Source organism: Mycteria americana, chromosome 2 (assembly GCF_035582795.1).
Source record: "Mycteria americana isolate JAX WOST 10 ecotype Jacksonville Zoo and Gardens chromosome 2, USCA_MyAme_1.0, whole genome shotgun sequence".
Taxonomy (NCBI): Eukaryota; Metazoa; Chordata; class Aves; order Ciconiiformes; family Ciconiidae; genus Mycteria; species Mycteria americana.
In genome coordinates, this window is record NC_134366.1 from 1,013,581 (window position 1) to 1,035,917 (window position 22,337).

Genomic DNA, 22,337 nt, shown 5'->3' on the forward strand with positions numbered 1-22,337 from the left:
AGTTGGCGTGCGGATATCATCCGTCTGTCCGGATGTGTGGAGTTCCCCACCTGAGGGTACCTCCAGGGCTTTGCCGTGCTGCCCTGCTTGCTTGCAGTCTTGCTTGGCCTGCACAGGTGGAGATCACCAACTTTGATCTTACCATTTTTTAAACTGAACCTTAACTGGAGAGAGACTGAGACACTAAATGCATTACTTGGTCATGTCCTTCCTCCAAAGTCCGTTGGGTTCCCAGTGGTTCCTTGGTGGGGCTGGGAAGGGGACAGATCTCAGGTGGGACTGTTCTGGAGGCATTAATACACTCCTACACAATCTTCTTCTAGGGGGAGGAGATGTCAAAATTGAGAATCAGAAGCTGAACTTCAAGGAGAAGGCCCAAGCCAAAGTGGGTTCTCTGGACAACGTGGGACACTTACCAGCAGGAGGAACCGTGAAGGTGGGTGCAGCAAGCTCTGGCACATCAGGGTAGGGTTTAAATTTGGTTGTTCTCCTTGTCCTGCTGTTGATGTAGTGCAGCTTCTCCACCCCTAGCCTGTTATAGCCATCTGCTTATTTCTGTGGCCTCTGTTGTCAACCCCAGGAGTAAGTATGAGTCGGAAAGGAGAGCGCTATGAACCAGCTCCGTGGCCTGCCTGAATGGGCTCCCTGCTAGGTGTTACTGAGAGGGCTCGTACCGCCCGTCTGCATCCTTCCTCTAAGAAGAGGGAGATGAGATCACTCCCTCTTGAGCAGGGATCGCTCTGTAAGCTATGAGCCCATCAGAGAAGCTGCCTGTGGCCCTTCCTCCTTTCTTTACCCCCAGTAAAGCTGGTGGGAGCAAGGTGCTCTGTGCTGGGAGATAGCACCTTGCAGCTCTCGGCAGCAGTTTTCAGCCCGTAACCTGCACTGCAGGCCAGCCCAAAGACCCTTTGTGTGAGGATAAGAAAAGATTTTTGTGCTCTCATTGCTGTGATTCAGCGCTTCTCCCCATGAGAACATAAACTGCCCTCAGCCTCAGCTCTGCAAATTGCAGGTCTCGCTACAGCAATGCGACATCTGTGCTTAGGGGAGGGAAATTACCCCCGCTTGAATGACCGAGCGATGGATGTGTGAGCTTGACCTATCACGCCACGTAACGATTAGAGCAGTGCTGAGGATTATGTTTAGGTAGTCACTAGTGCTGGGGCTTTTATGTGAAACACCGCTGCTTCTGAATTGGCTGGTAGCGCTGGAAGCGGAGAAGAGAGTCCTGTGCTCCGGCATCAGAACGCTTAAAATACGACTTAGTCTTTGCCCCCAGCAGGACAGACAGACGGAGGAGAAGAAACCCCTGCTAAACACCGAGTTCCCTTGGTTGTCCCAGCATTGTTTGTCTGAGCACTTTCGTGTTGTGGAAGGGTTTAGAGTTCAGCCGGGTTGAGCTATTGTGTTAAATGCCGTGTGAATTTGAAAGAAATAATCCCTGTCCTAAAGAGCAGATCATGCAGCAGAATTCACAAGTGTATTTAGTATGTGCTTAATCTTCCCCATTAAAACGAGGCAAGAGGTGACTGCCAGAATATTTGCTGGGGACGCATCAGGACTCTCCTATCTCCAGTCCTTTATGTAAACTTCAGCCTGTCAAATCGGGGCTCAGCGAAAAGCTGAAAGGAGCTAGAGAAGCTGCTGCTGTGTTGGTAGGGACAGGGAACTTTCTGTAACGGTGCCTGGCTGTTCCAGTTTACTGGAGCGTCTAGTCCGTGTACCGGTGCTGTTTGCTGGTAACAAGGGTTTTCACTGAAGTTCTAAAATCTTACCTGTTCAGAATTAGTCTGATTTTTTTTTTTTTTTATATTTTTCCCCCATCTCCATGGGTGCAAAGAGTCTCTGTCGATGACACTCTCATCCAGTAGTTTTTTGGGCTCTAATATTTAGCCTTGCAATACAGAAACCAGATAATTTCCCTGTTGCATCCCACAGATCTCAGCCAGCGCTGTCGTCGAGGAGGGGCAGGTGGCACGCAGGGACTGGCACACACGTTCAGGAGGGCTGGCTGCTCTTGCTCAGCTCCCCGCTGTGGCTCTCGGGGAGGTGTGGGGATCATCCAAGTCCCTGTAGTTCCTGCAGAAGCACCTAGATATCGGTGTTGCTGTCAGTTCGTGGGTGGGAACTTGGACCCCAGAAGGAAGGCCAGGTGGTTTTGCTGCTTGTTGAGTAAGCAGGTACAGAGCCAGTCCGTGGCTGCCTCGCTTTGCTACCCGGGCTGCAGGGAGAGGGCCTGCCTTCGTCTTGAGAAGAGCCGCAACAGCCTTATTCCCCATGGATTAGACTTTGGGGGGCGAGGGCGTGGGGTAAGAGCAGAGCTGCTTTGGACTGGAGGGTGCCACCCTCTCCCCGTACTCCTCCCTGCTGAACGTGGCAGCAAGGGGACGTCCTGGCTGCATGGGTTGCTCCTTCCCAGAGCTGGGCTGGTCCAGCGTGGCATCTTCTCTGCTTGCCGTGCCCTGCAGTGTTGGTGGTGTCTGAATGTCTTTCCAAGCAACTCTGCGTTACTCTCAGCAGGCTCCCACCAGCATATTAGTCTCTTCTCTAACGGCAGTAGAACTTAGCTCTTCTCTAAGGCTAGTAGAAGGTGGTGACTCCAGGTGGGATGACCAGCTATGGTAGAAGAGACCAGGACAGAGTCTTCTCTAAAGACTGCACTCCCCGTTCATAGTCCAGCATCAGCATCAAGTGAGGATGAGATCCTTTGTGCAAACTTGACCTTCCTTTTTTTGGGATCCGCTATATATTATTTGGGTCTGGTATATAAATGTGTCCCCAAATAATGGAGGCCGCTTCACTGCGATGTACCCAAACCGCCTGCTTGCTTTCGACCCTGTAGCGCTCTGCTTTAGTCGACGTGCCTTGGTCTGCCTTTGCCTCAGCCGTCCTCCGTCACCAGGGCGTTAGAGGCGTGCGTTTGGGGAGAGGGTGCTGAGCTCCGGACCCCGTGCTCAGGGACACAGCGGCCACGCTCAGACGAGCTGGCAGGGAGCAGCACGGGGCCGATGGGTCTGCGGGGGCTGAAGCGCTGTGAGAAGCTGGAAAGCTGGTCAGGACGGTGGCTTCCCGGGGAGCGGAGGGGCTGCTTCCCACTTCCAAACACCCCCTCGTCCCTGCGTGTGTCTCGGCAGCTGGGGAGGGCGGAGGGGGCTCCGGGAACCCGCACTTCACCCCCCTGCACCCCCATCTTCTATTGACTCGTCCCTGTCGTCCTCCCCACCCCGTTGTCTCATTGTAGGCTGAGGGGAGCGTGGAGCCAGGGCAGCTCCCGCCAGCCCCTCAGAACGGAGAGGTGACAGCGGCCCAGGCAGGCAGTGAGATGCGGGAGAATGGCGTAGGGCCGGCAGTGCCCACTGCCCTGAGCGGTGGTGACCAAAGGGAAATTCAGAGCTTCGAGACTCAGATACAAGAAACAAGTAAGTGCCTGCGCCTTCTCTCTACACACTCTGCCGGGTGGGGTGGGGAGAGCACTGCAGCAGGGCAGAGCAGCCGCCCCTGGGCACTGGTCACACCGCTGTAATCTGAACGTTGAACTGTTTGTATCGATGTCTGTAGGGTTTTTTTGCCTTTTTTTAATTCAGAAAATTGCCTTTTATTTTCCAGGCATCTAATGATGACATTATGGTATCGTCTTCCATTCCCCTCCTGTCCCCTCTCTCCTCCTCTCTCCTCCTCCTGCCCTTCCCCTTCTCACCTGCCCTTGTGTCGCTGCAGATTGAATCTCACAAGCTGACGTTCCGTGAGAAGGCCAAGGCTCGAACAGACCACGGAGCGGAAATCGTCGTCTCCAAACCCCCCAACCTTTCCAGCAGCACTTCCCCCTGGCGTAGCACATCCGTCAGCGAGAGCCTGGGCTCAGTCGCCTCCTTGTCACCGCTGCAACAGCCAGCTCCCCTTGCAGCGCTTTCTCAGCAAGGCTTGTGACCCCTCCCAGCCCCGTCTCCCACGTGCTCCCCAGAGTAACGCAGCTTGGCTCTCTTAACCCGGCGTCTGGCTTTAGGTGGGAAGGGGACAGCGTTTAGCAGGGCTAGCGTCCCTTTCGGCCGCGCTGACTCCTCGAAGCATCCTGGAGGCTCGCCCCTGCCCGAGCGTGCCGGGCTCTGGTGGTCCCTTTTTGGCTGGAAAGGGCTTCCTTCCCTCTCCGCGCCTTGTCCCTTTTGCTTTTAAGGGGATACTAGAGTGAGCGTTAGCGTCGTGTTTCGGGGACGGGCACCTAGTGACTTCCAGGCTGTGTCTCGCTGTCCCGAGCAGTGGGGAGACGCACCCTGAGCCTCGGCGGCAGGGGACTGGGTAGGAGCACGCCTACGCTGCTGGTGGCTGAAGCCAGGCCAGAGTTAATAGGGATAAGCTGTGATCTTTCTTTCTGTCTTTTTTTTTAAAAAAAAAAAAAAAAACCAACCTTTTCCTCCTTGCCGCTTCAGTTTCTGCTGATCCTGTTTGATGATGATATATATTATACACACACGTTAGGCTGTTTTAACTGTTGACTTTAACCTTTTATTCTTTGTGACGATGTGTTGATGATTTATCGTGCTACAAACCCATGCTAAGTTTCCTTTTCTCTTTCCTTCTTTTCCTAACCGTAGGAGAGTAGAGACATTAACCGCTGCTGCAGTGCTGGCTTCTTATTGACATATCCAGCAATTGTAACTTTTTTGTTGTTGGTTTGTTTTTTGTTTTTTTTTTTAATATTTTAAAACGATGGAGCAAATTCATGGGATTAAGCCATGTCTGAAATGAAAGGCACAAGACTGTGTTAAAGGAAAACTTGCTGTAACAGATCAGATGAAGCCTGTGTTGGCTGCAACGAGACATGTTGAATCGATGCTCGTAAAACCTCCTGAGGGCCAAACCGCCAGCCCTGGAGGGTGCCTAGGACCTTCTGCGCATTAGCAAGGCAAAGGTGGTTTATTTATTAACTTGCTCGGCCAAAGCCCTGGCTTTTATCTTTTTTTCGGCCAGGGCCTGAGGTCTGGAGGAAGGGCAGGAGGCTGCTTTCGCGGTGGAGTTGCAGGTTAACGCAGGCCGTGAGTTCCGAGGCAAAAGCAGGTCTGTGGTGTGCGTGTGCGTTGTTTTAAGAGGCTGATGTATGGGGAACCGTATCGTCGGGCTGAGCGAGTCTGGTGGGAGGCCGAGGTGGGGAAGAAGGGAAAGGCCGCCTCTCATCGGGGCGTGAGGCAGGGGTAGCAGAACGTCTGTGGAGGCTGGAGGGAGGCAGAGCCCTTGGCTGGGGCAGGGGAGGCAGGTTTCTAATGCCAGGGAGTTGCAGCTCTGACTAGGAAGGAGATTTACCTACTCTTTGAGGTGTGAGCTCCTCGTTTCATGTTGCAAATGACACTAAAGAGATGACATGTAAATAAATTTAAAAAAAAAAAGTGTTCTTGGGTCGTCAAACTAATTTAAAGCAAAAAAAAAAAAAAAAAGGCGGAATAACAAAACACTGGGATCAAAGTGAACTGAACCAGGCGTGTGCTAAGGGGGGCTGTTCAAAGAGGGGACAGAGGGAAGCCTGCAGCTTCTCATGCTTGTGGGAATATTTCTTTGGGAAGCCGACAATGACACGATAACCCGGAATCTGTATTTACACACAAAGATTCTTATTGCACTTGTATTTTTTATATTAAAGTTTGCATGATTTCTAATAAAATGGCATTAAAATGTACTAGTTTGCATCAAAGTCGTCTGCTAGTTTCATAAGTGCTTTTTCCTCTGAATACAAATTTAAATAAGCAATGCAGATTTGCACCTGAAAGGGGCGGTTATATATACCCTAGAAAACCCCCAGCGCTTCCCTTCCTCCTCCTCCTCCTCCTCCTCCTCCTCCTTCTCCCCACCTCTCCCCTTCCCTCCATGCCACATCCCTCTAATCCCAAACCAGGGAAAGCAGCCGAGCCGGTCGCTCCCTGCCCTCGTGGTGTGCGTGCTGCGTGGCCTCAGCGGTCACCGCTGCCCGAGCCAGCGCTAACCCCCGGGCCCTCGCTCCCCTGGCGCGTGCCTGGCTCTGCGGAGGGAAAAGCTGGAGCTGGGGAAGGGGCTGAAGCCGCCCTCCCGCCCCGCGCGGGGCAGGCAGCTGCCTGGGCGGCACAGATGCCGTCTCCAGCTCCGGGCTGGGGTTGGAAACCTCATTTCTCAAGAGAGCAGAGCTGCGTCGTGACGCTTTGAAACCCTCCAGCCTGTCCCGTGGCCTGTGACGGTGCTGCCTCCGACCACCCGTTCACCTGCATGCTGCCCTCTGGTATATATCACTGCCCCTTCGCTGACGCTTCCTTCTTTCTCTTACTGCTAAATTCTAAACACCAGCTTGATCTTCTCAATCTTGGGTTTGGTGTTTTTTTTTATTTTTTCCCAACACTTGAATTGAGGGGAAGTTTGGAGGAGAGGGACTGAGAGGAGAGCAGGCTGATCCCCTCAGCAGGAGAAGGCAGGGGCTGTGCTTCCCCAAGCAATAATGTCGATCTGCTCCGGGCTAGGGCAGGCAGGCGCTGGCGAGGGGCTCCTGCGCCCGCGCGGTGTGCGTGGAGCCCTGCTTCCCTGCCCGCGAGAGGCGAATGCCGGCTGGCAGCGGGCTGAAGCCGACCTCCAGGCTCACCGGCCAGGCGGAGGAGCTGGGAAGTTGGTGCTGGCGGGCTGTGGCCGGGGACCGGCCGCCGGCTCGAGGTGGGGACAGCGAGGTCTGGTGGTGGTCGTGGTTAACCAAAGAGAAGGTGGAAGCTGAAATGTCGCGTTCCTCTTGCTGCTCTGCCCTGGGCGCCCGGGGGGGAGATGCCTGGGCGGAGGGAGGCGGCCAGGTCCTGGTCTTAGTTCAGGTGCTGCAGGAGGAAGGCAAGTGGCAACATTGCACTTTATCTTCAGAGATGGCAAAAAAAATTTAAAAAAAAAAAAAAAAGGCAAGCAAACCCCTACCACCCTGCAAAGGGACAGTAACGCCATCTTCTCCCCCGCATTGCTTTTCTCTGATTTATTGACTGCTCGGCAGTCTTGGATAAGGCTTTCGCGTCTGCATACGGTTGTGGCGGCATTCAGGCCTGTCTCTGAACATGCACAAACCCTCCCAGACCCTCCCACGGTTCAGCTGAACACTGACCGACCGACCTGTGCTTCTGTGCCACTTTCTCTAACACTTGTTGTGCCTGTGTTTAGCTGACAAACTAAATCCGGATACACTAGTTTGGCGTGGTTTTTCTAGGACAGCTTCAGTTTTAATATGGATTTTTTTTTTATTTTATTTTAAGGAAATGGCTGTACATATTGCTAGCCTGGGAAGAGATCCATGTGTGGTGAAGATGACTTTAGTTTCCTGTCTGGAGAGGCGGGAGTGAGCTGGTTAGTGCTGAGACCTTGAATGCAGACTGCAGAGAAGCTGCTGGCAGAGCAGGGGAAGGAGCTGTGTTTGCCGTTGGCTTGATCTAGGGCTAGAGATAGTAAATGCTCTTAGGAAGAAAAAAGTTGTGGTCTGAATTAGATGCAACTGGAATGTACACGTTCCCGTCCTGAGATGCCTCGTGTGGGTCCTGGCTTTCTCTGCAGCTGCGCTTGCTGGGGCGCTGCTCCTGGGGAAGGCAGCGTGGGGGGAGAGGGGAGGGCCGGGGTGGCCCGGCAGCCTGGTGGCTTCGGTGAGCTGGGAGAAGTCAGGCGCTGGCGGGCTCGGTCCCCGCTGGATGGGGCACAGAGGCAGCGTGCGCAGGGGTGCGTGGGCAGCACTCGAGCTCCAGGCGTGCCTGCTCCTGCCTCAGGCAAGATGCTCAGCAAAGCCCGTTCCTAAGCTCGTGGTCAGGGCGAGCGTCGGCTCGGTGGTGTCTGAGCTGCTGAAGCAACGCAGGAGGCTTCCCCACAGCCCGGGCTGCTCGGCTGCTGTCCTGTCTGCTGGAGCCTGGTGTCTTCCTGCATATCAGTGGCATATACAGTTACTTTGGGGCTTTTTATACTGTTAAACAAAGTACATTCAAGTAACCAAGTTTGTGGGCTTGAGGCCACAGGAGCAGGAGGCCGGGAGCCGCAGCAGCTTTGCTGCTGGCCCCAGCACGCGCCTCCCCTTGGGTCGGAGTCCTGACCGCAAACTGAATGTAGTTTTCTACACTGACCCTCGCTGTTGTCCCCCCGCGTAGTGTCAGTGTCTGAGTGGGGCTCTAGGACCCTCATATGTTTGTGTCTTTTAGGCAGAATTTCTAGTTTTCTTAGAGCGTGGCAGGAGCTTGATGTCAGTGACATCTTTGGGGTGACAGGGGCTCCTGTGTCCTCCCTGCACGTGGAAGGAGGGAACGGCTGAGCCCCTCCTGAGCTGGTCAGGGCTGGTCAGCGCTGTCCCTGCAAAAGGCCGAGTGGCCGTAGCTGTCGGGAGGCCAGCAGCCTCCAGGCTTAGGAGAAATGTCACCCGAAAGCCCTCCTGGCCTGGGGCAGCCTGCCGGTGGGGTGGAAAACTGCTACAGGAGGCAGCAGCGGAAAGCGTGCTCTGTTTCTCCTTCCTCCTCACCACCTGAATTCCAGCTAGAGTAAGCGTTTGCCTTTCAAATCTCCCTCACACGAGTCTCGCTGGCCACCAGCTGGTGTCTAGAATAAGAGATCAGACACGAGACTCCTGTCTTGCACCTGTTGTGATCGTCCCACCCCAGCATTCAGCATTGCCTGCAGCTTCGATTACCCCATAACGTAGGTACAGCGAGTAACGACACAGTGGGGGAAATGACGGCATGGGAGGGGGGTTGGATGGAGAGGACAGCGTGGCTGGAGACGAGGGCTCGGGGCACAGGACCCGGGAGGGCTGATCCTGGCTCTTGGCTCCCTCTGGGGTCTTGGGAAGTCATTTAACCTCTCTGCCTCAGTTTCCCTATCTGCAAGGTGGGGATGATCCTACTTACCTCACCGGGCTGTTGTGAGGAGTGAGCAGTGTGTAACGTGTTCTCTAAATGTGGCGTATTATTATTATTTTGTGTCATAGGCTTATTCTGTGGCGGCACCGTCTCCTCTGTCACGCTGGGTGCACCGTGCTGCCCGAGGAGGGGTGCAGCCAGCACTGGCTGCTGGGGCGAGTGAGAGGGCTGCAGCTGTGCCGCAGTGGGGTGGTGCCGAGGGGAGGGAGGAGAGGGCTGGGGGAGGTTAGTGCATGGCTGCAAGGCCTGAGACAACAGCTCTGCGGGCGGGGGGGCCGGGGCAGAGCCCCTCCTGCCTTGGAGTGAATTCATACCCGTTTGCTTCTGCCTTTCTGTTTTGCCCTCCTGCGAGGGGCTGTAAGACTGTCGTCTCCTTAGCAACATTTCCCGATTTGGTGTTGTGATTCTTACTATTGTAAAGGGTTGAAATAAAGCTTCTAGATGTTCCTCCTCAGCTTGGGCGTGAGTTTGTGGGGGTTGGGAAGGCCAGGGGGGCGGGGGTGTTGGGACAGTCAGGAGCCACCTGATGTCCCACTGGTGGCAGAAGAAGGCACGAAGAAGGGGGTGAAGCAATTCTGTTGTCTCCGATGGCTTCAACCACTGGAAAATTCTCCCTTCCCTGGCTTTGCTCCTCCAGCCTGAGCTCAGCTCAAGCTCCTCCAGCTTGCTGGGGCTCACACCAGGCACTGGCCTGCCACCTCCCCGTGGCCCAGACGAGCCCTTGGCAGCTGCTGGGGGCCATGTGCAGAGCCGCAGGCACACCCACGGTTTGCGTTGGCACCAGCCTGGGGGTTTCTTCTGTCTGCCCATCCCACCTGGCTCCTCTTCCAGCAGCAGCCAAGCCTGGCTCTGGGGGAAGCATGGTCCTGTACACGCTGTGACTAAACGGGGACACCCCTTGCAGCAGCTGCCCCCTGCCCGCTCTTAAAAAAAAAAAAAAAGGCAAGGTTTTTCTGCCTTGGTTCAGGCTTAGCACACAGGACAGACGTGGCCTGAGATCCCAAATGGCCGTGCCCTTGACAGGGTTTTGACTCGGGGCCACTGGCCGCCCAGAGAGGCTTCGCCCAAGTCCCTGTGCCTGGAGCAGCAGCAGCCAGCTCCTGCCCTGCTTCCTGAACCCTGCCACGGCAATTCCCCCGCCCCTGGCAGCCACGGCTGCGGTGCTTCCCCCGGGCACCAGCAGCACCAGGACCTGCTCAAGTGCTCCTGGGTGCCTCCGTGCCCGGCCGGCTGCTGTCAGCCCGGCGGCCTGGGGGCTGCCTGCGAGTCCCCTTCGGAGCCTTCAGCTCGCCCCTGGCTCATGAAGGCTTTAACTGACAGCAGGCACCCGCGCCGCTGGGCCCTTTCCGCAGCACTCCGGCGCTGTGCCTTCCCCACCCATTGCCCCCTGCACCCCCTAACGCCGGACCCCCACTGAACACGGCTGCTTCCCCTCTGCCCGAGCTCGGAGACGGGCAGGGACGCACAGCCACGAAGCTCCTGGGTCTCACAGGACATGGCGGGGCAGCCCGGGAGAGGAAGAGCAGCCCCAGCCCAGGAAAAGCAGCAAAATGCTTCAGACTTTACTCAGCTATTGAAAAAAAAATAGATATAAAAAAAAGAATGAAGAGGACAGAGGCAGTTACTACTCTATCCCTTTTTATTGTCTTTAATCTATGTTGTAAAAAGATCCAGTATCACATAACAGCCACTGAAGTATCCCAATATCACACTAGTTCTGAACCATTTAGACAATAGCTTAGTCTTTTTTTTTTTTCTTTTTTTTCTTTTTTTTTAAACCTGCTGGAAGGGAAAACCATACTGCCCATTATACAGGCCAAAAGAAACAAACACTGGTCAAATAATAGTGACAACCTCAAGCAAGTGAAATGAAGATGAAAAGTTTCGAGTGAACACAGGCTGCAGGACGCCCAGGGCCCCGCGCTGGCTCATCCACCACGGCCTGGCCGAGCGGGGCCAGGAGGCTCGGGGAGAACAGAAACGCCTCCAGCCCCGGCTCCTGCTGCTGGAGTCGGCCACAAGCCCCCACAGCCCCTCGCCCTTGTGCTTTTCACCCCCAGCCGCTGGAGCCGTGGGGCTCCCGCACGCACCCCGCTGCAGTACATCAGTTCAGATGGCAGAGACCACAGCTCCCTTAAAGCCCATGACGAGTAACTTAAATCTTAGTAGAGAACAACCGGGAGAACCAAACGGCGGCCCCCGAGGAAGGCAGCTCCCGGCCCGAGTGCGGGGCGGACGCTGCCAGGGCAGGACCCCCTTTGGCATCGTCCCCATGTGCAGAAACAGCCTCAGCCTCGCACCCGCGCTCAGCCGACGGCCGTCTGCCCCTTCCACGACCCAGCAGAGCACGGCGGAGCACGGCCCGGCTGGTGCGGTCAAACCTCGCATTGATTTCAGATACAAAGAGCATAAGAAATGGTGAACAAAAACAAATGATCCCAGGCCCCGCAACTGCCTTTTGCTCAGCTGCGGGGGAAAGCCACAGCCGCCCCTCCCTCCAGCAGCACTCGCAGCCCTGCGATGCTTCCCCCTGCACCCTGTGAGGGCACAACCCTTTCGCTACCCCCAGCGCCTGCAAAGCGAGTGTGAAGTACTTGTTCCTCTCCCGCGCTGTCCAGCCCGAGGGCTCACATGCGTTACAAACATTACTGAAGCCTCACAACAGCCCTGTGAGGTAGGTCACTGTCTTCATTTGACAGGGAATCCAAGGCAAAGCTGGGATTTAAACTCCAGCTTTCTCATTTAATGCTGTGCCTGTCACAATCCTCCTTCCACAGAAATATGGTCCCTGTTCATAGAAAACAAAGAATTTTGTGCCTATGCTCCTGGCTTCCCGCAGGAGAAAGCGCTCACAGGCAGACTGGCATCTACAATCACATCCTGTGTTGCACAAGTTACAGGGATCCGGCCTCCTTGACGTAGGGAGAACAAGAAATAATAATAATAAAAAAAAATAACGCAAGAGGACAAAAAGTACAGGCAGATTAGGAACGACAAGTCACATCTCACACTCATAACGCCACGACTGCGCTCGCGCTGTGGGGTGGCAGGGCCCCGCTGTGAGGCTCGGAGATCCCGCGTGGAATGTCACGTCCGTCCGGCGCCTTCCGGGCTTCCTCCCTTCCGACGTCCTCGGGCCGCCGGGAGAGCGAAGACGACAACGATCACCACCCTGCGCCAGAGCTGCTGGATCCACGCTCTGCCCGGCCCCAGCCCCCGGAGCAGGCACAGCCGCAAGCCAAGACGTCCGTCCTTCTCTTGAGCCGGGAGTAGCTCTCGCACCAGAGCTGCTCCAGCCCGGCCCTGTGGGGATGGGGCAGAGGACGGCCCGCAGCAGCTGTGTCCTTGGCTTTCCAGTTCAGGGACTGACGCTGTTAAGAGCGGAGGAGGTGGGTGTCCACGAAGCTCACGCCAGGGTCCGTCGGCACTTCCAGTCCATTCCAGGCGGTACTGCGCTGGTTCTTCCTACGCGGTGACCATGCACGGAGCCGACAGCAGGAGATTCAGACAACATTAATCTTCTAGGATGGAGAGAGATGACTTCACAAGGGATAAATAGAACTTTATTTAAATAAACATTTGTGAACATCTTTATACAAATTACAAGTCCCCACACAATCCTCCAGCTCTGCCTAAGCGCCAAAGCTGCCAGGAGGGCCTTTGAGCAGATCCACCAGGATGTCGAGCAGCTGGCTGTGCTGGTGGTGCAGGTCCCCAGGGATGGCTGCCATCTCATAGCACAGGCACGTCTCCACCATCTTGGAGAGCGACACACGGAAATCACGCAGGAGGCGGATGGTGTAGGAGTCTCCCTCCAGCACCAGGAGATCACTGTCTGTCAGGGAGACTGTTGCTCGCCAGCCATCATCTTAGTGGGAAGAAGAGAGGAGGTGAGAAGCAGGAACGGTGCTGACCTGCTCCAGCCTGGGCTGGCCGCTCGGCCCTCGCCACCCCCATTAGCCGGGGCAGCGCAGGTCCTCCCCACGCTCATTTATCCCAGAGTCCGGGGACTCAACGGGGCCAAACGGTTCCCACAAAAGCCAGGCAGCACTCTGACCCGTCACACTGGGATCCTCCCACCGTTTCCCGCAGAGGGTGACTGACTGCACAGCCCGTCTGAGCTGGAGGGCTAGAGACCGACTGCAGCACTGCCAAAAACCCACGGGCTAAAGCAACACATCCACGGGGAGAAGGGCTCGCTCCTCCCCACACGCCAGCCGTGGCTGAAGACCAGCTCAACTCCTCATTCCCCAGGGACGAGCCTCCAGGCACAAGCCTGCTTGCTCAGCCCGCCTGTGGCTCGGTTCCCTTGTCTCCCTGGAGAGCTACACCTGAGAACAGCTCACAAATCATCGCCTTTGGGGCCCCATTACAGCAACACCCCGTCCAAAGCAAGAGGCTTAGAAAGCAGGGGAAGACAGCGGGCCAAGGGAAGCAGCAGAGCTGCTCAGAGAGATGAGGGGCAGCCACCTTGCAGCCCCCCAGCCTGTGGTACGGCTGTAGGAGCGGGGTGCCTGGGGTGCCAGGCGAGGCAGGAGGAGCCTGCAGCGGCACAAGAGGAGGTGTGGGTGGACGCCTCAGCCCGGCAGCTGCTGCAGCACTCACCTCGGACGTGGATATCTGTGTCGGTCATGAGCAGCACGGCCAGTGGGTGGACCTGGGAGGAGTCCCGCACAAACACCCCACCGTTGGACTTCACTGCCATGAAGTATGTTAGCCAGCGGCTGTACAGCTTGGACGCCTCCCTGCACAGGGGAACAGCTTCGTCAACCACAGGCAGGCGTGCTGTACTCCGGTACCGGCACACGCGTCGGAGGCAGCGCCGGGGTGCTCAGCACAGCCGGCTGGTGCCGTGAAGCGCACGGTGTGGGGTCCCCGTCCTCCCATGGTCGCAGACGTACGCAGATCACCCACCTGTTGATTGTTGACTTGTGGAGCAGAACGGTGCCAGCCTTTGTCCGATACGCGTAGCTGTTGGGTTTGAACTTCCCTTGACGGGTCACTTTGCCTTGTCTCACCTGAAACGAGAAGAGCATCTCAAACACCTGCACAACCAGCAGGCACTGCCCACAAGCAGCCAGCCTGCCTTTCCCCACAACTGTCTCTCCTACGTGCGTGTAGGGACAAGGATGTTCCTCTGCTTCCAGAAGCTCCGCTGTGTTAAGCGGAGCACACGCGTGGGGGTGACCAGACCTGGCAGTCACCGAACGCCATGCAAGGGGCAGCAAACAGGAGGAGGACGATGCCGCCTCGATGGCTCCCAGACCAAGCTACAAGACCCCAAGCATGGACCTGCGCAGGCTGGGGGGGCCGCTCCTCACAAGGAGGGATCCAGGGACAGCACTGGAGCAGCACGCAGAAGCACAAGCAGGCAGCCCGCCTAGGACACGCTCCCAAGAGAGCACAAGCGTCTCTGGCACCTCCGTGCTTCCCTGTGCTACCTGCAGCGACCAGCAAGCCCAGGATAGTGATAGCAGAGCAGGGAGCCAGTACCTGGATGAGGTTGGGGTAGAGCCCAGCCATGAGGACTCCCTTGACCAGTTCTTCCTCTTCACTGTACTGGTTACATACGGACGAAGGCATGGTACAGTCAGATGGGGACGACACCAGGAAGGCTTCGTAGAGGTTCTCGGAGAACTGCTTGACAAGGCCTACAGGGAGGAGACAGCCCAGGGAGTGAGATTCACCCTCTTCTTTGCCCCACTGTGAATGAAAACCTCAGCAGGGCAGCACCAGCTCCGGCCTTAGAGGCTCAGCCTCGGTGCTAGGGCAGGAGACGGGTCCTGCCTGCGGTCTCCCTGGCACTCCCGAGTGCCAAAGCCAGAACCTGCGCCCACTCCAGCAGTCACCTGCCCACTCTACCCCATTTCTGCACCACGTTCTTCACCAGTGCGTCAGCCTGTTCAGGGGACAGAGGGGAGAAGCAGGCCTCTGGGACTCACCATTGATGAAGCGAAGGCTGGGGCCGTACAGGTAATAGTCCTGCAGGTAGTTATCCCTGGCACGACTGTCTCTGCGTCTCAGCACCTCCTCCCAGCCTGCCACAGCTCTGACAAACGCGAGGTGATCGCTCCCGCTCTCCCGGCTCAGAACAGCCTTGGCCTGGGAGACAGACACACGTGTCAGCCAAGCGGCAGCCCCTTCCCGACCTGCTTTCTACCTTCCTCTAAGGAGGGGCTCCTCACCTTGTCCACCTCTGCACGGTTTTGCAGGCTGCTGCTGAAGGGGTCCCGCGTGAGGCAGGAAACGATGACGAGCAGAGGGTGGAGGCAACGGTAGATGGACGCCAAGACGATGGCCTTTGCCAGCCGAGGATCCGTGGAGATCTGGGCAAGGCGTTTGCCCAAAGTGGTGAGGGCTTCTCGCTGGTCCAGCACGCCTGCAACAGACGCACCCATTAGCACCAAGTGGGGCCAAAGTGGTGGCCAGTGGCTTCGGGGAGCTGCCAGGAGAACCTGCTGCTGGGCTTGCAAGATTTGGTATAACCTCCAGAAGAGGCACACAGCACAGGTGCCTGCAGTAAGCACCCGGAACCTCCCAGGTCTAACTGACCCGAGGCCAAAGAAAAGGCTGTAACAGCCAGATGACAATCCACAAGACCCCAGCCATGAACTCCAGATCCCAGCTTTTCTTCTTTCTCTGCCCTCCCCCCCCTTTCTTTTTCTAAACTTTGGGAAGTTCTTCCCAGTTGTTGCACAAAGCAGCATGGGAAATAAAATAGCACCGCAACGTGTGAGTTTTGGGAAGTCCCCGTCAGCTGCCATCCCTATCTAGGGACAATCCTGCCCAGTCTGTCCCACAGGATCCTGTGCCAACTCCCACTTCCCATGTTTAGACAGCAAACATGTTTCCATCCCACCCACACCAGGACACAGCATTAGCTCACCTATCTCCTGCAGCAAGATCACTGCTTCATCCACAGCTTTGATGTCAGGGCTGTCCAGAGCCTTGGAGAGAAATTCAACCGCCTGCAACGCAGTGGGGGGGAAGGGAAAAGATTAAAAAAAAAGGCATGTTTCCCATAGAGGAGTGTGGGAGAGCCCCGGGGAGCCCACTGCCCTGCCCCAGGGCCCCAGACTGCAACACAGCTCCCTCTTTGTTTGCCTACAGGGATATGAGCTCAGCCCTCTCCATTCTTGCAGAGTCTTTTAGACACACTCTGTAATCTACGTAATGTATACGTTTCCCGGTCTTAACTTCCCTAGACAGCACTGCATTTAGGAAAGCAAGAACTAAAGTCATCAGCATCTTGGGGTTTTCCTACTCATGTTTGCGGTCAAATCGCATCTCTGGAACCGGCACCAGGCAGGCCGCATCCTGCTGGTTCAGTCAGCTGCGGTCTTGCAGGCATGTGCTGTGCTTACCGTTTTCTCTGGCATGTGGATCTTGGCCTGAACCACCAGGTTCTCCAGTGGGGTGCGTAGGATCTCTGGAACCTGGTAAGTTGGCATCTTGTCCAGGCGGCTGCGAGGGAAGAGGTGATAGGCAAATCCCGACTGACAGCGGCCAGCACGCCCTCGCCTCTGCACCACATTTGACTTGGACACCCACACCGTTTCCAGGCAGGACACCTAAGAGAAGGAGGATTAGGCATGAATGCTCTCACGGCTCTCTGTTGTGTTTAAATGCAGCCTACCATCCCGTCCACAGACCTCAGAAACTCCTCACGACTGATCAACCATCTCACTAAAGGGCAAGGGAAGCCTTTCCCACTCTCCTGCATCTTGCAAAGCCCATCTCCAGCAAGCAGCAGCGTGAAGGCCTGAGCCGCTCAGTGCATGGATGAGACCCTGATGCCATCTGCTGGACACCTGCCTTGGCTCCACATCACTGCGCTCCCCAGGGCCTCATCATGCTGCCCTGCTGGGAGCTGCCAGCGAAGCGTGGTCCTTGCCTCCCCCAGGCCAGTCCTGCCGCATGCTAGCACAGGCAGGGTCTGCATTGTGAGACGAACTGGGTTAAAACTGGGCAAATATAAAAGGGTTGTTTTTAAACTAGAACTGTTCCAAGGTGTGAATGGCCATCAGGCCCGGTAAGATGTTCTAGCACAGGGAGGGAAGGGGGCAGCAGTGTATAGCCAGAATCCCTTCTTCCAAGAGCAACAGCGGCACAGCTGCCTTCACGTTGTTATGAAAGTGTACGCACAAAAGCCTTCGCAGGGCGCAACACCGCCAGAAACGTGGCCCTGGGGTCAAGATAGCTTCAAACAAGAGCAGTTTACGATGAAATCGTAGAAAAAGGCAGAAGGCAAATGGAAAAGCTACAGATGTTAGACGGTGTAACAGAGAGATAGGAAGGGAGCAGGATTTGCCTTAACTTTCTTTGAAGACACCAGCCTTCTGCCTGTTCAGCAGAAGTCGATGGGGAGCCTGGCAGGGAGGTTGGTGAAGGCAAACGCTCTCTGAATGACAAGTCAAACACTCTGTCTCCAAGCAGGGACACAGTGCCAGTGCCCCAAGGGCCAAATGGGAAGCAGCTCTATCATCCAATTAATGGCATCTCAAATGTTGCCCTGAAAACATCCATTAGCTCCAGTACGTCCCAAATACACTTAGAGGCGAGAAAACATCAGTACCTTGGTCTTTAGATCATAGCGTTCCTCCTTGTGCGTGCCACTGTCCACCACGTGGACAATGTCATTGATGGTGATGGAGGTCTCGGCGATGTTGGTGGCCAGGACGATCTTCCTGACGCCAGGTGGAGGCCGCTGGAAGATGTTTTGCTGGTCCATCATGGGGATGTTGGAGTGCACTAGGAGATCAAAAACAGTCAGTCCTGCCCTGCTGAGCTGCTTTGCAGTACAAAGCCAGGGTGGGCAGAGATTCTCAGCCCTCTTGTACCATCACCTCCCACTTCCAGAAATGGGGGACAGGGATGGGGACAGCACTTGTAATACTGATGGTCATTGTCAGCAGTTTCCTGCCAGCCAGACCCCAGGCAAAATCTTCCACACATCATTAGGGAAGGCCTCATTTCAGTTGCTTCAACGTATGGCTCAACATCAGCAGGAGCTCTGATCACCTCCCATCCCAGAGAGGCTAACAGCACCACCAGAATATCCCTGGGCCCCAAGCAGGAGTCCCACTCCCTCCCACAGTCCAGTTCTGGCAGCTCCCACTTTTCAAAAGGCCTATGGGGCAGGGGAATGGGGTATCCTCATTGTCATTTGGTTTCACTTGGTCAAAAACGGTTATCAGCAAGGGCCTGTGACTCTTCTTTTTTAGGTATAACATACGCAAAAACCATATTTGCCCTATTACAGATCAGGGATGCAGAGAAATTCCCAGCAACCGCGCAGAACAGCGGGGGAGCACAAGAACATGCAGTTTTCACAAAACACCTGCATTTATTAGCAACTGAGCTGCTCAAAGTTGTGCTCCTGGCTGGCCTTATTTGACATTGAATAGGGAAGACTGTTAAAAAAAAAAAACCCACCCCAAACAAACCAGCCCCAAAAATCCTACAGCCTTGCAGAGTAATACCGGCTTTCGTTATAAACTTCCCTCCTGGGATAGAGAACATTACATTCACTAATCAAAGCTGAGCTAGAGAGCACACCTCCATCCCACAAAACAGGTCTTGAAGATCTTTGCTATGTAGGCTCAGCATGCAGCTACAGCAATGCAGAATTTAGCAGTTTCCTCCTTGCCTAATTCTGAATCGCTGGAGGCAAACAGGAAGCCAGTTTCTCTGATCCCATACAGATTTGGATGGCCCCTGCTAGGAGGAGTTATTCATGCTCAACATGCACAATTACACAACAGGTACGTACATCAGAGCGTACAAGCTTGCTCTGTATCAGAGTGCAACAGCTGAAGGGGCTCATCAAGTCAATTGGCCTATCCATTCTCCTGAATCCCGGGGAGAAAAGGTCTGGCACTGCCATCTCACCTGGTAAGACGAGGTACCGGCTGTTCTGAGATCCGAGCATCTCTAGCAGGCGCTGCTGCACTCCTTTGATTTCCTGCCAACCAGGGAGGAAGCAGAGGATCCCACCTGAAACAGAGCAAGAGTTAAGAACAAGCGACCTAGAAATCCAAGTGCTTTTCCCCAGCTGGAGACACAGAAACTGTTTCTGCTGTACAGAAGGGACAGCCATTATCTCCCCAAGCCCACAGCAACCTTTATCCCAAGAAACCTAAAGAAAAGCAGGGCCTTGGTCTGCGATGCCCCCTGCCAGCTGATCGCTAAGGAAACCTGCATCATACTTATCGTGAACAAATGACAGATACAGCCATTATGGGAAGTCAGACCCAGGGGAACGTTCATCTAGACGTCATACCTGCTGTGCTCTATCTGCTTCTGTGAAGTCGTTAAGGCAAGGTTTTAAAGGCAGAAAGAAACCAGGCTACCTGTAGTTTGAGAGTGAATACCTTCTACTAGCTTTGAAATGCTTAAAACTTTTAGAAGTCATCTGAGAGTCCTGCCTTCCTCACAAAAACATCACCTCCCAGGCAAAGATATTTAACAGGGATGGGTCTCCAATACAGAAAAATAACTAAATTGTGCAGCACAATGTTGCAAACACTGGAGCACAGACAAGTCTTGCCCCTCACCCCAGGAACAGCTGTATCTCAGGACACTAAGACCGAGACACTGAAGACTCAGATGTTGTCTTAGCCAAAGACTCAGAATTAGCTCATGCCACACTGCTCGAGACCACTCAGTCCAACAGGAACTCAAGGTGGCCTTGCGGAAGTCAGCTCAGCATCATATTTTCTCTGCAAAGGGTCTGGGCTCTGCAGGGTTCACTTTTCCCCCCCAACAAAAGGCAAGAGAGCAAGGGGGCAAGGCAGAACCTACCTGGTTCTCCATGGGCATCAATCTGGAGTACGAGGTCAGTGATCAGATCAAGGTCAAGGACACATTCGTCATCTGATTGCTGGATAAAACAGGAGGACACACGCAGATAAATGAGCAGCAATCTAGCAGACAGCAGAAAGGCACGCAGCCTCCCAGAGCATCTTCTGGAGAGAGCAAATACTTGGACAGCCTGCCCAGGACTAGGAGCCAGGAACCTCAGGAGCCTGGTTTTGGCTCCATCTGGAACCTGCTGTGGTCACAACTGCTGCCAGTTTCCTCTGCTGTGCAGTGAGAAAATACAGTCCCTTTCCCGTTCTCCAGACTTTGAAGCTAACAGATTTGTGTACCTCTACCAAACAGCATGCAACAAAAATTAACATGAAATTTTTGGGGACAAAACTGTGCCATATGCACCTGGGACTTCAAATCCACCAGGCACAGAGCAGCAGCTTTTGTATCTCTCCGTAATTTGGAACATACCTATCAGGCCAGCTTAAAAAGCACAGGTGAAAATCCCAGCCAGAGCAGAGACGGGAAGATTGCCCTGAAGGCAATGGGACACTCTCAGCAAGTTTGCTGATGATATGAAACTGGGAGAAGTGGCTGATACACCAGATGGTTGTAGGGAGGCACCTCTACAGAATGGAGAAATGGGCTGACAGCTTCTAGTCCAGCAGGCTGGACTAGAAAATGTCTAGAGGTCCTGGCCAACGTCAACAATTCTGTGACTCCATGACCCACAACTGAAGTAAGATTACCCACCACAGCCAAGAGTACATGTCTGGAGGGCATTTTCCAGAGGAACAGTAAGACTAGTTGCAAAAAGCAGCAATCAGGGAATTCAGTCATGCAGGACGGTGAGCGCTTAGGTAACAGACTGCTGTAAGCCATAAGCATCCTAGTCTTGGACCAGGCTTGCACACATTCAAGTCTGCATCTACGTATAGGCATACACAAGTACAATGAGCTGTTAGCTTACTCAAACATAAACAAACTTCACATTAAAGAGGGACAAAAGTAACTGAGACCCAAATCTGAAGTCATCTTTATCCATAATTTAATCAAAATACTCTGGGATTCTACTAAGCTGACTTTACCTCATGAAGGTTGATGTGGAATTAAAGCTAAGCAAACGCTGTCCAACCACCACAGGAAAGAGGGACCAATTCCAGGCCCAAGCTCTCCCCTGCTGATATGCCAGAAGTCAGCACCTCATCCAAGGGAAACAGCTTCACCACCACGCTGCATACCCACCTTGATCTCATAGTGCCGGTGTCGGTGCCGGCCCAGCTTGGCCAAGATCTCCTCCAGATAGTACTCCTTCACGGGGTACATGAAACCCGGCACCTTGACCACAGGGCAATCCCCAAAGTAATGCGAGAAACGCTGATTGTCTCCTGTGGCGCTCATTAAGACCAGGCGCAGGTCAGGGTTGAGCTTCTGGATGCCTTTCAGCAGGATGAGCAGGAAATCAGTGTTGACGTCTCGCTCGTGGACCTCATCGACCACGACGTGGCTGACACCCTCCAGGCTGGGGTTCCCCTGCAGCTTCCGCAGCAGGATGCCCACGGTGCAGAAGAGCAGGGCTCCTCCCCTGGCGGGTGGCTTGCTCTCCAGTCGCACCTGGTAGCCCACATTCTTCCTCATGTTGGGACCCAACTCTTGTGCCACACGCTGGGCGACCGAGATGGCGCTGATCCTCCTTGGCTGGGTGATCACTACATTGCAGCGGGCGCCACGTCCCTCCAGGATGTAGTGTTCCAGCAGGAGCTGAGGGATCCTTGTGGTTTTCCCACAGCCTGTGTCTCCTGCTATTACCACTACAGGGTTCTGCTCAATGGCTGATAGGATGGTGTCCTTGTGAGGATCTACTGGCAGTGGGTGGCTCTCCTGCCACGAGGATCCTCTCCTTTTCCAGAGGGCCAGGAGATTCTGGCTAAGGCGCACTTCCTCTGCTTCCAACATGGGTATATATGTCTTCCCCGTGATTGCATCACTTATCGCACCAGATTCCTTGCTCAGGTTCATCATGTCATCAGCAATCCGGGGCCTGGATTCCCTGATGTCCACTGGATACTGGGAGAGATGGAGAAAGTTGGCAGGGACAAAAAGATTAGTACCAGTCCTGAGAAGGACAGAAAGAAACAAGCGCGTGGAACAGACTCAGCCAGACTGGCTTCGCAGTGACCACGAAGCTCTGCCGAAGTCTCTTCAGATTTTAGGTAACTCAGCCACTTATATTCTGAATTGAGGTTACTTAAAGTGAGAATTAACTTGGGCAGCTCCCTGCATTTCCTCATTGCGTCCCCTATTTTAAGAGAGGTATTAGCACTGATGCCTGAACTGACAGGCACAAACCAGTAACTTAAGCTCCCCAAGTCAGTGGCTACACTGCATGCAAGTGATGCAACGGCCCCTCAAAGACAACTTTTGGAAACTATCAAGTTACACCACCACCCTTCTCTCCCTCAGTAAGCCCAGACATGTAACTTGCACAAAACATAAGCGTTCAGCTAAGCCAGAAATATTCTATCTTGGCAAAACAGAAGTCCCACATCCCATGGGAAGAACTAAAAGGAGCAACAACAGGTCAGGAATTATCTAGAACACAAATCAAAGCATTGGCCCAGATGTTTGCAGGATTAAAAGTTCAGCTACGAATCA

At 54.5% G+C, this 22,337-nt stretch overlaps 2 protein-coding genes across 8 annotated transcripts in view; one reads left to right on the top strand and one right to left on the bottom strand.

Annotated features, from left to right (window-relative positions):
* The window catches only part of MAP4 (microtubule associated protein 4), a 166,351-nt gene extending 162,514 nt beyond the window's left edge, over nucleotides 1-3,837 (top strand). For all 3 annotated transcript variants that reach the window (XM_075492147.1, XM_075492148.1, XM_075492149.1), the window contains exons 22-25: nucleotides 324-436; nucleotides 3,242-3,419; nucleotides 3,607-3,627; nucleotides 3,718-3,837. In XM_075492147.1, the coding sequence (XP_075348262.1) occupies nucleotides 324-436; nucleotides 3,242-3,419; nucleotides 3,607-3,614 (299 nt within the window). In that variant the 3' untranslated portion in view covers nucleotides 3,615-3,627; nucleotides 3,718-3,837. The remainder of the gene's footprint in view (nucleotides 1-323; nucleotides 437-3,241; nucleotides 3,420-3,606; nucleotides 3,628-3,717) is intronic.
* An 8,578-nt stretch (nucleotides 3,838-12,415) lies between these two features.
* DHX30 (DExH-box helicase 30) overlaps nucleotides 12,416-22,337 on the bottom strand; it is a 34,954-nt gene continuing 25,032 nt past the window's right edge. For all 5 annotated transcript variants that reach the window (XM_075492158.1, XM_075492157.1, XM_075492156.1 and 2 more), the window contains 12 exons: nucleotides 20,928-21,749; nucleotides 19,674-19,752; nucleotides 18,762-18,866; nucleotides 17,446-17,621; nucleotides 16,235-16,441; nucleotides 15,757-15,838; nucleotides 15,056-15,249; nucleotides 14,813-14,972; nucleotides 14,364-14,521; nucleotides 13,785-13,888; nucleotides 13,476-13,615; nucleotides 12,416-12,738 (listed from right to left, as the gene is read on the bottom strand). In XM_075492158.1, the coding sequence (XP_075348273.1) occupies nucleotides 12,503-12,738; nucleotides 13,476-13,615; nucleotides 13,785-13,888; nucleotides 14,364-14,521; nucleotides 14,813-14,972; nucleotides 15,056-15,249; nucleotides 15,757-15,838; nucleotides 16,235-16,441; nucleotides 17,446-17,621; nucleotides 18,762-18,866; nucleotides 19,674-19,752; nucleotides 20,928-21,749 (2,463 nt within the window). In that variant the 3' untranslated portion in view covers nucleotides 12,416-12,502. The remainder of the gene's footprint in view (nucleotides 12,739-13,475; nucleotides 13,616-13,784; nucleotides 13,889-14,363; nucleotides 14,522-14,812; nucleotides 14,973-15,055; nucleotides 15,250-15,756; nucleotides 15,839-16,234; nucleotides 16,442-17,445; nucleotides 17,622-18,761; nucleotides 18,867-19,673; nucleotides 19,753-20,927; nucleotides 21,750-22,337) is intronic.